At 39.7% G+C, this 13,804-nt stretch overlaps 1 protein-coding gene across 1 annotated transcript; it reads right to left on the reverse strand.

Annotated features, from left to right (window-relative positions):
- Positions 1-2,535: 2,535 nt before the first annotated feature.
- slc38a11 (solute carrier family 38 member 11) lies at positions 2,536-8,014 on the reverse strand. Its single transcript, XM_039006237.1, has 12 exons — positions 7,934-8,014; positions 6,585-6,708; positions 4,942-5,016; positions 4,704-4,838; positions 4,502-4,567; positions 4,203-4,309; positions 4,030-4,109; positions 3,766-3,836; positions 3,393-3,554; positions 3,167-3,279; positions 2,906-3,037; positions 2,536-2,814 (listed from the first exon to the last, which is right to left on the reverse strand). Exons 1-12 carry the CDS (start codon positions 8,012-8,014, stop codon positions 2,536-2,538), a joined length of 1,425 nt encoding a protein of 474 aa, XP_038862165.1.
- Between the last annotated feature and the right edge of the window lie 5,790 nt (positions 8,015-13,804).

Consider the following 13,804-nt stretch of genomic DNA (forward strand, 5'->3'; position numbering starts at 1 on the left):
TCAAATTCTCCATATCACTTCTAATTAAAATCACATTAAGTCTGTATCCCTCCCTTGCATGCCACAGGAGTGAGCAGTGACTCTAAAAGATCGCAAAGAACTTTGGAAACTCACTCCTCCCAGTTTAAGAGCCAACGCCTCCAACCAAATGGAATACTGTCAGCTGACATCATCTCCAAGCAACCGTTCCTGAACCAAATAAATGGGACATTAAAAGTGTTATGACTGTGACATATTGTAAAGAGATGATCTTTGACTCTTATTTGATATTCAATATTAGGAAAGACAAACATATTCTCATGGATCATTTTGTTTCACCACCAGTGGAATTTTTGGGATAGGTGATTATTACACACTACACACTACACACAGTGGTCTATCGGACCATCTACACTACGTGATATATCTATGCAATCATCCATACAAACAATTATTTTGAACTGTATTGACAAAAATTAAATAGCCAGTCGTTGATTATAATGCACATGAGATGCACACTGGTTTGCCTCAAACGCTTCCCATCACCTCAACATGTGGTCAAGGAAATTTCTCAGAACAACTCTGAATGCAGGAAATTAGTGGAGTTCAAAAATTACTTAAATGTCTGCAACAACTGTTACTTTAGTTACTACACGTACTCTGTATGAGGTGGAAGAATATAGGTTAGAGTTGATTGAAAAATGCACATCTCATGAACCTCTGGTTGTGGGCTACTAAATGTGTCAAACCCTTTGCCTTAGACATGCAATTGTGTCACTAAATTGCAATTTGCTTGCAACGTGTCCAAAAATGTGTTGCAACAGTTAACTTTTTGGGGGTATAGAATGGTATAGAATAGATTAATGAATTTAAGGAATCCCAGTTAAGTCGGGAAAGGTTTGAACTGAAAAGGGTTTGGAATGACATAAGACTCCATGGGTTACAAAAGTCTCATATTTTCCAACTGATGTCATCTCAAGATGATCTCACATGTTTAAAAATTCCACAGTAATGATCTAATATACACGTTTTTTGTCACTTCCTCATCAATCTTTAGAAGCATTTCGGAACACCTCCAAATAATAGTGACTAATGTTACTTCTAAACGTGAAGTGAACAATAATGTCATGTAGACTAGAGTTGAGAAGAAAAGCTGTTGGCTGACAGCTGACAGAATGAATCCAAATACGTTCTCACACAGAAGCCTCTTAATTAGTAAATACACCCAGAATGAATCCACATACCTAGAGCCAGAGAGTCGTCGTCGTGGACTTCGTTGGGACACATTATCATCCATGTCTAGCTGCACAGGTTTAACAAAGTCCCTCGGACTACCGAAAGTGAAGCAAAGCACACAATTATTCATATTTCATAACTAAAATTGCACAGGTTTTCATCTAGAGCTGTCCCATCCGAATGCTTGCTGTGGATGGTCGAAATCCTATTGACAATCAGGACAGCGTTTCGGATGGTAACTTGCCCTTTGTTGCCCGGCATGCAAAGTGGGACACAGGACAATTATGATTTAATTAAGCTCATTATGTTACTCGTCATCTCTTACCATGAATGCCCCTGGCCCTCCGCGCTGCTGTCAACTTTCATCAGTATTTATTAGGGAGAAGAAAATAAATTATACCGTACAAAATATATCGTGGCGTTGATTCGTTCAGTGATACATTAGGCTACTGTGCGTTCAAAATGAATTCTAGAACTCCCACTTCTATCTTGATCCACACAACAGTCGCTCCTCTGTTCCAATACGCCGCCAGCACAACCCAGTCTTTCCATCGTTTAGCCAGCAGTCTACATTTCAAAGTTGTGACACGATGCCTGCTACAAGCACTGATAAGTTCTCTGCCAAAAGCATACCACCTACAAAAATCGACGTCAAAACGTATGAGTAGAGATTCAAATAACCATTCGTGGGGTGTTGAATACCTTCACTCTTCTCCCGTTTTTACTCCCAGCGGTAATTTCACCTATCCATCCCAGAGGGAATACACATACTTTGTCTGATTTTTAAATGAATTCAACCGTGAAAATGTATGTAAAAAAAATTGTGCTGCAGGAGACAATTCATATTACTTTTATTTTTAGTGTTGTGAACAATTCGGGTTTACATTGATAATATTGAAATAGACTAAATATTATAATCATGAAATTTCCCAAATAGTAAATGTATAACATATTCCCTCTAACCAGCAGTGGAAAATGCACTACCGTTGGACAAACTTCTATAACTACATTCATCTTCGAAGGGCGTGACATCAAGGCAAGAGGGCAAAAGGTTACCTTCGAGAAACCTTTTTATAAAAGTTTTATATAGTCTGATTATGTTACAGCGACATCGTGTGGTAGGTTTCTCGAAGGTAACTACTCGCGAAATTCAAAGTGGAACTTTGTCCCAGTCTGATATACAAATTGATTAATGTATTGCATTATGGCACTTTCACAAATAGTAGCATAAATTATGACAAACACATTCATTGCAGAGGTAATAGATACAATGGGCATACAAAGTCATATCACAAAACCCCAGTGTGTAACAACAACGTTTCATCTAGAATTCTGAGTTGAATTCTGAAAGAGTAGCTCAGTGGGTGGTGTCGGGGATATGGAGAGGTTGGAAGTCACACAGTAAAACATCTCGGCACCATGGGAGCAGTCTTGGGGGAACATAACCGCCATGATCAAACCAGTTGTCATGACAAAGACACCAGCTATGAGGATGAGACAGGGGATGCGGTTTTCACCTTGGAACCAGCGCTCTGTGGAAAGCTTGAGGTAGCAAGCTGATGGAATGATGAAAATTAAAGGTGTGGCACTTACAACACCCTGGAAGACAAAAAACATTTGTTAAAAAGATAACTTATTTCTCTACTAAAATTGCAATGGTTACAACAATTCAAAAGGTCATCCGGCTTACATTTAACACCAGAACAATACCCAGACAGTCGTAGGCCAAGGATAATGCTGTGCACGCTGCAACTATGAGCAAGGTGACCGCCACATGGGCATGGTTGTTGAGAGACCCTTTAAAAAAAACATTGGATACTACCTGCAAACATAAAAGAGAGAACAAGGACTTGATTTTTACAGGGTGATGTGCACTAAAATCTATGAACACTGCGCCACAACATACTGTCCTGTGCCATATGAAGTGGCATGTGCATAAATAACGTCATACCTCTCGAGTCACAAAACACTCCAGAGGAAAAGTTGTTATTATACTGATGCCGAAACAGAAGCGACCAAAAGTAGCCAGGTCATCGTTCCCACAGTAGTTTTCAAAGATATCACCTGAAAATATAAAGAGGCGATCAGAAAAATGTACTCCTTAGGCAGTGTGTATATGGATGCACTTGGGTCTAACGCCACAAGATGGTTCTATGATTCTATGTGCTGTGTTTTACCTTGCGTGTACCCAGTGAAGGTAGCATAGCCAGTCGCAGCAAACAGAATACTGACAATCATAGCCGAACCAACAGACATGTGGGTGACACGAGACCAGTTACTTAGGCTCTGTTCCGTCAGAGAGCCGTAGATCATGAAGCTGTTGTGATGGCAGATAAAGGCTATGGAACAAAGGGATATGGCAAAGTATTACAACCTATGAACAGTCCAAATTACATGTTTGTGTGGTCGTTTTGTGTGGAGTTCCTCGATTATGAAACTTGATAGCCAATACCATACAATATGAAGATGTACACATGTATGGGTCGTTTTGTCTCGAGCAAGTATTACTTGTACTTTACAAATATACAGTTGATGTAGACGAGAACTGACCAAAAGACATAACACCAACGGCCTGAATCGCATTCCACCTTGCAAACACCCACGCATTCTCTGTAGGGGGACTAAGGGCACAAAGTAATTGGATAAACATGTTGTTATCCATTTTAAGTTTTTCTAATTCCAGAGTAAGTGGTTTCAATAGTCGTTTAGTTGACTGAAATGTAAAATAAAAACCGAATGTGTTTCAGATTGGATTAGAATATGATATAGCATGTGAGTGAATAGGTTATGACAGTGTTAAGTAATATAATGTACATATGTGGTCCCAGGGTAGCTGCTCTGATGATAACAGTGATGAGGATGAAAACAGTCAACACCATGGACAGTAAGGATACCTGGAATCACATAGATAGATGCTTTAGCTCACAAATGATAAAGTGAGTCAATGACTACTTAAATAAATGTGACAATATGTGATTAAGTCTTACCTTTCCCAGCTTTGATATATTCCGGAAAAGAGACAGGGGTAATGTGAATAGAATAGTGGATACTGCGATGACAAAATGTCTCTCTGTAAGTATGTGGCCCGGTCCAACTGCAAATAGCATGTATGAAAAATATGAATTCGCAACATGCAATTAACAAACGTGGCCTTGGTGTTTGCACTTAATTCAGAAAAACTGTGAACTATTTTTTACTGTCACAGTATTAGCATATCAATGCACACAAGTTGTGGCTTGAATTTGTTCAGATATATTACATTAAAGTAGAATGTGCCATACTGTACCTCCAGGTAGTCTCTGAAACACTTTGGTCAATGTGTCACCAGTTATGATGTTGTAGCTGATCATAGCTGGGGAAGACACACATTGTGGTTATGTTACAATCCAAGTCCCAACCAGTACCTGTATATCAGTTTGTATGAGACTGCTCAATCTCATAAAATCTTGGTTGTAAGTAGTTCTGATTCACCTCCGTTCAAGACTTACCAATGAAAGGGTATAGAAACTGCAATAAAGACAGAACCAGAAATCCAGTGATACCAAAAGTGCTACGTACAAGTGACTGGTAACTATTTGTCCCTGAAAGATTCCCTCCTTTAATCAACAAGATGATAGAGTAGTCTGCAAGGAAGAAACAGGACAACGCCACAATGTTAGCTGTTGAGTTAAATACATTTTATCGTAAAAGGGAGTTCATCACAGTTGTCACCATTACAGAACCTACCTGTAATAAATGCTACCAAAACCAGGAGAAAAAGGCCAAGGGGAAGGCCAGCCTGGTTTAAGGAGTACGGCAAACCTGAAAAACAAATTAAATAACAGATCATGTTATCACAACATATTCAAAAATATATATTTTTTAAGAGTTTATATTTTCATTGTACTGACAGAAAAAGTTGAGTCATACAATTTAGAAAGAATTGTGGAAGCACAAAGGAAGTATTATGATGTCAGTGGTCATATGATGCAGAGGCCAACCACCCAGGGGCTGATCAATGTGGCTGAGGTACACTACCGTTCAAAAGTTTGGGGTCATTTAGAAAGGTCCTTGTTTTTGAAAGAAAAGCACATTTTTCGTCCATTAAAATAACATCAAATTGATCAGAAATACAGTGTAGACATTGCTAATGTTGTAAATGACTATTGTAGCTGGAAATGGCAGATTTTTTAAAATAGAATATCTACATAGGCATACAGAGGCCCATTATCAGCAACCATCACTCCTCTGTTTCAATGGCACGTTGTGTTAGCTAATCCAAGTTTATCATTTTAAAAGGCTAATTGATCATTAGAAAACCCTTTTGAAATTATGTTGAAGAATTCTCTGTCCAGTGTTCTTTTTCCCATCTCAATGTTTTATTTTTATTGGCCAGTCTGAGATATGGCTTTTTCTTTGCAACTCCCGGAGTCGCCTCTTCACTGTTGACATTGAGACTGGTGTTTTGCGGGTACTATTTAATGAAGCTGCCAGTTGAGGACTTGTGAGGCGTCTGTTTCTCAAACTAGACACTCTAATGTACTTGTCCTCTTGCTCAGTTGTGCACCGGGGCCTCCCACTCCTCTTTCTATTCTGGTTAGAGCCAGCTTGCGTTGTTCTGTGAAGGGAGTAGTACACAGCGTAGTACGAGATCTTCAGTTTCTTGGCGATAGCATTCATTTCTCAGAACAAGAATAGACTGACGAGTTTCAGAAGAAAGTGCTTTGTTTCTGGCCATTTTGTGCCTGTAATGGAACCCACAAATGCTGATGCTCCAGATGCTCAACTAGTCTAAAGAAGGCCAGTTGTATTGCTTCTTTAATCAGAACAACAGTTTTCAGCTATGCTAACATAATTACAAAAAGGTTTTCTAATGATCAATTAGCCTTTTTAAAATGATAAACTTGGATTAGCTAACACAACATGCCATTGGAACACAGGAGTGATGGTAGCTTATAATGGGCCTCTGTACACCTATGTAGATATTCCATAAAAAATCTGCCGTTTCCATCTACAATAGTAATTTACAACATTAACAATGTCTACACTGTATTTTTGATAAATTTGATGTTATTTTAATGGACAAAAAAAAGCTCTCCTTTCAAAAACAAGGACATTTCTAAGTGACCCCAAACTTTTGAACAGTAGTGTAGGTCCTATGATGTTTTCTATTCCCAGGAAATCATGTGATCCTGCATGTTCAACATATATAACTTGCTTATCTTATTGGGTAACATGATTGATCAACTTATTAGACAGTAACTAGCAACAGGTGCTCCCCTCTCAAGAAGGGTGTCATTGCAGCTATTGCCACCAGTAGGTCTATTCTGCTGTGCTACTGAAATACAAACATGATGATCCCACAATTTAATGTATAAACACTAATTTACCTATTATTCCAGATCCTATTATCGAATTGATGAAATTAAAAGAGGCTGATATCATCGAACTTTTGACTTTTCCTCCAACCACCTTTTGTGAAGCAAGCAGCGGTTTCCCTTCGCCATTCTCAATCTAGGGTCAAATTAACACATTTGAACACAATTAACACATCATGTTGTAGAATGGTGGTAATCGTGAGGAACAATAAAAGTAAACCTATTCGTATCATAGTAAGTCGGCAGCCTACCTGTTGAGCTTCCCGGCCTCCACTTTCCTGTATTGATGTACTCATTTTTATTCCACCAGGTGTTCTAAGTGTTTCCGTCAATTTATAAACGTTCTATCCGCATCTCTGCCATGAAATTGATTAACTGGGCAGAATGTTCAAAACTTTCCTGATCGGAGTTGTTTAAGTTCGCCCATGAAAAACGATGGCAACAGCGCCCCTAAATGGCTTAGTACAACACTGGGTGCGTTCCTGATAGGTCTAGACAATTTCTGCATTGGGTTGCGCTGATTACAACATCATTATAATACTCATGTGGTTCCTGAGACGTGAACTATAGACCTGCGCAGAATTGTGTACCTGGAACGCGTCCAACCTGTAAGCCGCATTCGACACACATACCCAGTCGAGTGAAATGAGCTTTAAAAGATTAGTATCCAAAGTATTTATTTGTTCAACTGAAGGAGTGAATATGCAAAAACGGACAAATTTTACACCAAATGGATAATAAAAATAGGCATATAGGTCCTTTGCAATTAGGGACAATGGAATAAATAATATGTTGGGTTCTATTCAACATTTGTGAGGGTTTCAAAGAGTTCATAGAGTTTTGGTCATGTGTTAATATAAATTGTTCCATTATGAAAGAATTGTAGCCTACTGTACATACCCCAGTGTGATCAAGTCAGCTGACATGAGAAGGCCTAAAAGGCTAGAGTCAATTTAGGTCAGACATGTTTTTCTTTTTCTCAGAAAGATAGTCACATGTAGAAAAACAAAGCAGAAACACAAAATTAAACTCAACAAAAACGATTTGACTTCTGAAATAAAATCGTGTCTGTCTGTGGTATCAACAATACAAATGTGTTATGAATGAAGACTTTAAATAATATCAAAAGTAGTACAATGTGTTGTTAGGCTTCACTACTGTATGTGTGATGAGGCTGTTCTTCAATTTATAAGAGTGTATAACATGACACCACCATCCAATGTTGGTACAGAAAAACATTAAAGTCTCAATCAGTTATTAAAGTATTTGGAACATTTAAAGCAGTTGAGATCACACTCATCACTGCACATTTCAAAGTTCCCCATCACACTCTTGCTTTCCCATAATGCATGCTGTCCTACCCAGGATTGCATTCGCTCAGTCCGGGCCACATCGTCAGGCTGGCACTCAGACAAACGCTTGCTCTTTAGAGCACCACCCATCAGAGTCCCTGTCTCTGAGCATTGATGTCCTAGAAATGACTGAACGTGTCAGTGTAGTTGCTGATGATTCAGAGAAGTGGGTCATGGTGGAAACTCACACACTGGTCAACCGTGCTATAGCAACATGAACCCAGCAATGTCCCCTGAATGGAAAAAAAAAAGTATCCTGGGAAAAACATTTAACAGGGAAGTCTGTAAATGTCACAGAGCGGTTTGTTAGTCATACATCAGCGTGGGCCCCTTTGGCAACGAAAGGAACTTACCCAGAAACCAAAACCTTTAGAGATTCATGATGTAATTAATATAATTGCATATAATTAAAAAGTAGTGTTAGTGTAATTTACCCAAATTAGAGTTTAACCAACACATTTTACCAAATTGGCGACACAAATCTATATGTGCTTCCTTCATTAACTATTTCACTCACACTCACACATCTCCAGTCAGAATCAGACTTAACCGATCCTCTGATGTTGAATGGAAAACTATCAAGAAGTTCAATAACACTGTCTTCTCTGAAAATACAGAGTTGATGGTTGCTGCACGTCAGTAATTGGACGAATGACAGAAAACACATTTCATTCCGTTTGATCCCTGAACAATGCTGCCTGCAGCCCCTTAGGTGCTCTCAGAAAGCTTGAAGATCTGGGTGTATTTCAGAGGTAGAATGACAGAGGGCAATATTCACACGTTTTAATACGTGCCTTCTTATTTATCAGTCTCTTATCAAACATCTAATAAAAGAGTAATAGATGCATCAAAGTGGGTATTTTATGTTTTCTTAGATTAGGCTATACAAAATGATGATAACAAGAGTAGGCTACTAAAAGGTAGAAAAACTAAATGGATTCACACACGGTAGTGACAACGCACACATGGTAGTGACAGTGTGTAGCGAAGCCTTTAGTTGTATCATAATGAGAAAAAACACCCCTATCTCACCCATCACTAGATGACGATCTGACACTTTTGTTATGTTTTTTACGGTGTTACAGGTACATGTAATCTCCAGTTCAGTGATACCAAACTGTAGGCTGGCTCTCTATTATCTCTTCCCGACATCCACGACCACAGCAGACATTATTTATGATCACGCACACAACCCTGCATCTCTGCAGTCATTTGTACCCGGCAACAACCGGAAGCGCAACAGAATGCTCTGAACAAGGCGACAGTGCTGCCAGCAATTTCATAACGCTCTCCTGTGAGATTTTTTGGGGGGGTCCATCGCTGGGAAATACTACATTATAGAGAGGAAAACCTTTTGACTTTATCAAGTATCCACATGTGTCCTCGAATCACCTTTTTACTGGGGAGAAAGCAACATCAAGGCGTGCCTGGCGATTATTTGCGGATTCTTCCCCTTCTTGGATGACAAACTAATGGTGGGTGCAGGGGATGGGAATGGATGCCATGGGGCTGTCCAAAGGTGGGAAATTTAGTCTGCGTAATTTAGATAATTCTCAAAAAAAGTATTTATTTCTACAGTAATTTAATTTCTCAGTAGAAAACGGAGATGGAGCTGTCCCTTTTTTTCCAAAAGTGATGCGTCAAAGCTGATGGAAAAATAGGGGGAAAGAAGATGCCTGGAAGGCTCTTAAACAATAAAGATCAATTATTGGTAACTGAATGTTCCATGATGCGTAGGCCTAACCTATATATGTCCTATTCAAATAATTTTGATAGACCTTGGTATATCTACTGAAATAATTGAGTTTAGGGTAATCTTTATTATGGGCATCTTGTCATTTTGACAGGGTATTACCAGAGTTTACAGATCTTTTATTCATTTAAAAAGAACAACTGTGGCGTAGGTTTTAAAGGGAATTTGTCTTGTTGGGTAAAATAAGCTCTTTAGAAGATAATACTATGATCCTGCTAGTTATGACAGCTTTGTGATCAAACCTCATTCTTATGTCAATGGATCAAACACTGGATCAGGCGTGAAGTATAGCCTCTGACAACATTGTTCTTTCGGCATTTTTGATCTCCCAGAGAAAATATAGTTCACCACAAATTATACTTGTTCCCTACTGTAGCCTAATTTAACCTTGTCAGAGCCGATATCAATCGAATGTTGTCGATCACTGTGATCATAATATTGTCCCTTCTAATGCTGTTTCTGTATCAGGTTTATTAAACAGATTGTTCCAGCTGACCCACCTAGAGAGGGTGTCACTTCCTGGTATTCCAACCTGTTAGATTCATATCAACAGTGGCAAAAAAGGCTACAGACGATGGAACAGCCAGACAACGATAACCTACTGTAGCTGACACTTCGGCCCCTGGGACTAGATAGGCCGTAATAAGATTATTGCCGAAGAAAGACTATGAGAATTGAACACATATCAGTCAATACATGATTTCGACTTTATCCCACTGGGAAAATATGTTTTTATTTATTAATCTTGCGACATAGGCCTGTCATAACACATCAATATACATATATCTGTAGGCTATAAATCATAATCAGTCTGTTCGAACTCATCATAATGTATAGGCCTGCATTATTTATAGTGTCGCCGACGACCTAAATGTATTATCCGTCCCCAATCACTCGACAAAGCAGCCAATTTTTTCTTAAAAATTGAGGAGGGATGCAAGCAGTGTTTGTGGGCGCTTGGCTATAGTACTGCCGTGTATGTGAATGGGAAGGGTGGATTGAGGGAGTTGGCTCTACCAGACTAGCTGGGTAGGGCTGAGATTTTGCTATGAGCCTTCTCTAGGGAAATAACTAAAGCCTCAAGTATAGCGATAGCAGCTGCCCCCCTTCGTATTGAAAATCTGCCATTGATAAAATAACCTGTTTGATTCCCTCATGTAACATCTCATGCGGTCATATAAACAAATCTGAGATTAGCCGAAATCTAGACATTCATTTTCGGGTGTGTACACGCACCCTTTTTCATTTTCTGTTGTTGTGTCCACTTATTTAGCCGATATTTACCTTCCCTCCGCAGCCTACCAGGGAGCACCTTCTGGATGAGACATAGGCTATAGCCTACCATACAGAAGAAACAGTGTGTCAGGCTGCATGTCAACTTTGATTTAACAGGTTATGGTAACAGTCAATCAGATGTCATGAATGTGTTGCCATAGGCTGCTGATAATGGTTTGAATATGATAATGGTCCTTCATACATTCTCATCTGTTGTTTGACTGGTTGGCCAGATAGCATATCTTTAGGCTATGTATTTCACCTCTGTAACTTGCGTTTGCTTGCTGTTGACAGCTTAGAACGTTGATTTTGTACCATTTTGTTGAAGCATAAGAAAAAATAGCAATTCCTAGTGCTATTGTTAATTGAAATTCCTATCTCAACTTTCCATAATCGTATCATGTGTTTGCATGCATGTGTAAACTAAATCAACACGCATATTTAGTCATGAAATGTAACATCATATACAAAAAGGGATATGCGCCCTAAAACGAGTATGATTTTAATCGTTACATCATTCTAGACTCTTTAATCTCTCCTACTTGGGCATATCTCTTGTGAAATAATGGATAATAAATCGTTGACATTCACCCAACCAGCAGCCACTGTAAAGGGGATATCAGGCATTTTTGCTAGACCTACCGGCATTTCTGCACTTAGCCTAGTGCGGTTAAACTTGCAGCACCATAGACAGCAGCAAATGCGCGAAAATAACCCGCTCAAATCCCTCAACCAACAGCTCCCATCCACGAGAGAAAGTAGCCTAGTAGTTGCTTTGTTGACAAAGTGATTTGTGTTTATTTTAATAATAGACTAAACAACTCACGTCCCACTGGGCAGACACTGGTTCAACGTTTTTCCACATCATTTCAATACAATTACATTGAACCAACGTGGAATAGACGTTGCATTGACGTCTGTGTCCAGTAGGATTGGACTTTCAATGTGGTTTACGTTCGGCTATAGTAGGCAATATGGCACTTAAATGACAAAATGCTTTCGCACAAATAAGAAGCTGATAAAACGTCTGATGCATGGCAATTACAGTGCATTTGGGAAAGTATTCAGACCTTGACTTTTTCCACATTTTGTTACTTTACAGCCTTATTCTAAAATTGATACAATAATTTTTTTCCTCGTCAATCTACACACAATACCCCATAATGACAAAGCAAAAACTGTTTTTTAGGAATGTTTGCAAATGTATTACAAATAAAAACAGAAATACCTTATTTACATAAGTATTCAGACCCTTTGCTATGAGACTCTGAAATTGAGCTCATGTGCATCCTGTTTCCATTGATCATCCTTGAGATGTTTCTACAACTTGATTGGAGTCCACCTGTGGTAAATTCAATTGATTTTACATGATATGGTAAGGCACACATATGTCTTTATAAGGTCCCACAGTTGACAATGCATGTCAGAGCAAAAACCAATTGTACGTAGAGCTCCAAGACAGGATTGTGTCGAGGCACAGATCTGCAGCATTGAAGTTCCTCAAGAACACAGTGGCCTCCATCCTTCTTAAATGGAAGAAGTTTGGAACCAGTAAGACTCTTCCTAGAGCTGGCCGCCCTGCCAAACTGAGCAATCGGGGGAGAAAGGCCTTGGTCAGGGACGTGACCAAGAACCCAATGGTGACTCTGACAGAGCTCAAGAGTTCCTTGTGGAGAGGGGAGAACCTTCCAGAAGGACAACAATCTCTGCAGCACTCCACCAATCAGGCCTTTATGGTAATGTGGCCAGACAGAAGCCACCCCTCAGTAAAAGGCACATGACAGCCCGCTAGGAGTTTGCCAAAAAGCACCTAAAGGACTCTCAGACCATGAGAAACAAGAATCTCTGGTCTGATGAAACCAAGATTGAACTCTTTGGCCTGAATGCCAAGCATCACGTCTGGAAGAAACCTGGCACCATCCCTACAGTGAAGCATGGTGGTGGCAGCATCATGCTGTGGTGGCAGTATCATGCTGTGGGGATGTTTTTCAGCAGCAGGGACTAGGAGAATAGTCAGGATCGAGGGAAAGATGAACGGAGCAAAGTACAGATAGATCCTTGATGAAAACCCGCTCTAGAGTGCTCAGAATCTCAGACTGGGGCGAAGGTTCACCTTCCAACAGGACAACGACCCTAAGCACACAGCCAAGACAACGCAGGCGTGGCTGAATGTCCTTGAGTGGCCCAGCCAGAGCCCAGACTTGAACCCGATCGTCTCTGAACATCTCTGGAGAGACCTGAAAATAGCTGTGCAGCGACGCTCCCTATCCAACCTGACAGAGCTTGAGAGGATCTGAAGAGAAGAATGGGATAAACTCCACAAATACAGGTGTGCCAAGCTTGTAGTGTCATACCCAAGAAGAGTCAAGGCTGTAATCGCTACCAGAGGTGCTTCAACAAAGTACTGAATAAAGGGTCTGAATACTTATGTAAATGTAATATTTCAGTTTTTTATTTTTATACATTTGTTAAAATTTCAACAAATCTGTTTTTGCTGTGTCATTATGGGGTATTGTGTGTTGATGATTGATGAGGGAAATAAACAATTTTATCTATTTTTGAATAAGGCTGTAACATAAGAAAATGTGGAAAAAGTCAAGGGGTCTGAATTCTTTCCAAATGCATTGCATATCAAGTCAATAGACTTGCTTCACTACATTGAAAGCTTCACTACATTGAGACTAATTTCTATTTGAGACCACTCGACCCAACTTAATGTGGGTCCATGTGAAAGCGGGGAGCCTGTTAGAATTAGTGAAACATGGAAGGGGAAGGCTGGGGTTGTCAGCCACTGAGGTCAAGGCCCCTGGTCAGGTTTTGTTATGAACAGGACAGAGCTATGCATGGTGAAA

This window comes from Salvelinus namaycush, chromosome 13 (genome assembly GCF_016432855.1).
Source record: "Salvelinus namaycush isolate Seneca chromosome 13, SaNama_1.0, whole genome shotgun sequence".
In the NCBI taxonomy this organism is placed as follows: domain Eukaryota; kingdom Metazoa; phylum Chordata; class Actinopteri; order Salmoniformes; family Salmonidae; genus Salvelinus; species Salvelinus namaycush.

What these genes read in the sequence shown, in the direction of transcription:
- slc38a11 (XM_039006237.1), bottom strand. Translation starts at nt 8,014, where the DNA reads ATGGGTGGTGCTCTAAAGAGCAAGCGTTTGTCTGAGTGCCAGCCTGAC. An exon ending in CGTTGGTGTTATGTCTTTTG is followed by an intron (nt 3,555 to 3,765) that starts GTCAGTTCTCGT and finishes TTTGTTCCATAG; the next exon opens with CCTTTATCTGCCATCACAAC. An exon ending in CTTCACTGGGTACACGCAAG is followed by an intron (nt 3,280 to 3,392) that starts GTAAAACACAGC and finishes TTATATTTTCAG; the next exon opens with GTGATATCTTTGAAAACTAC.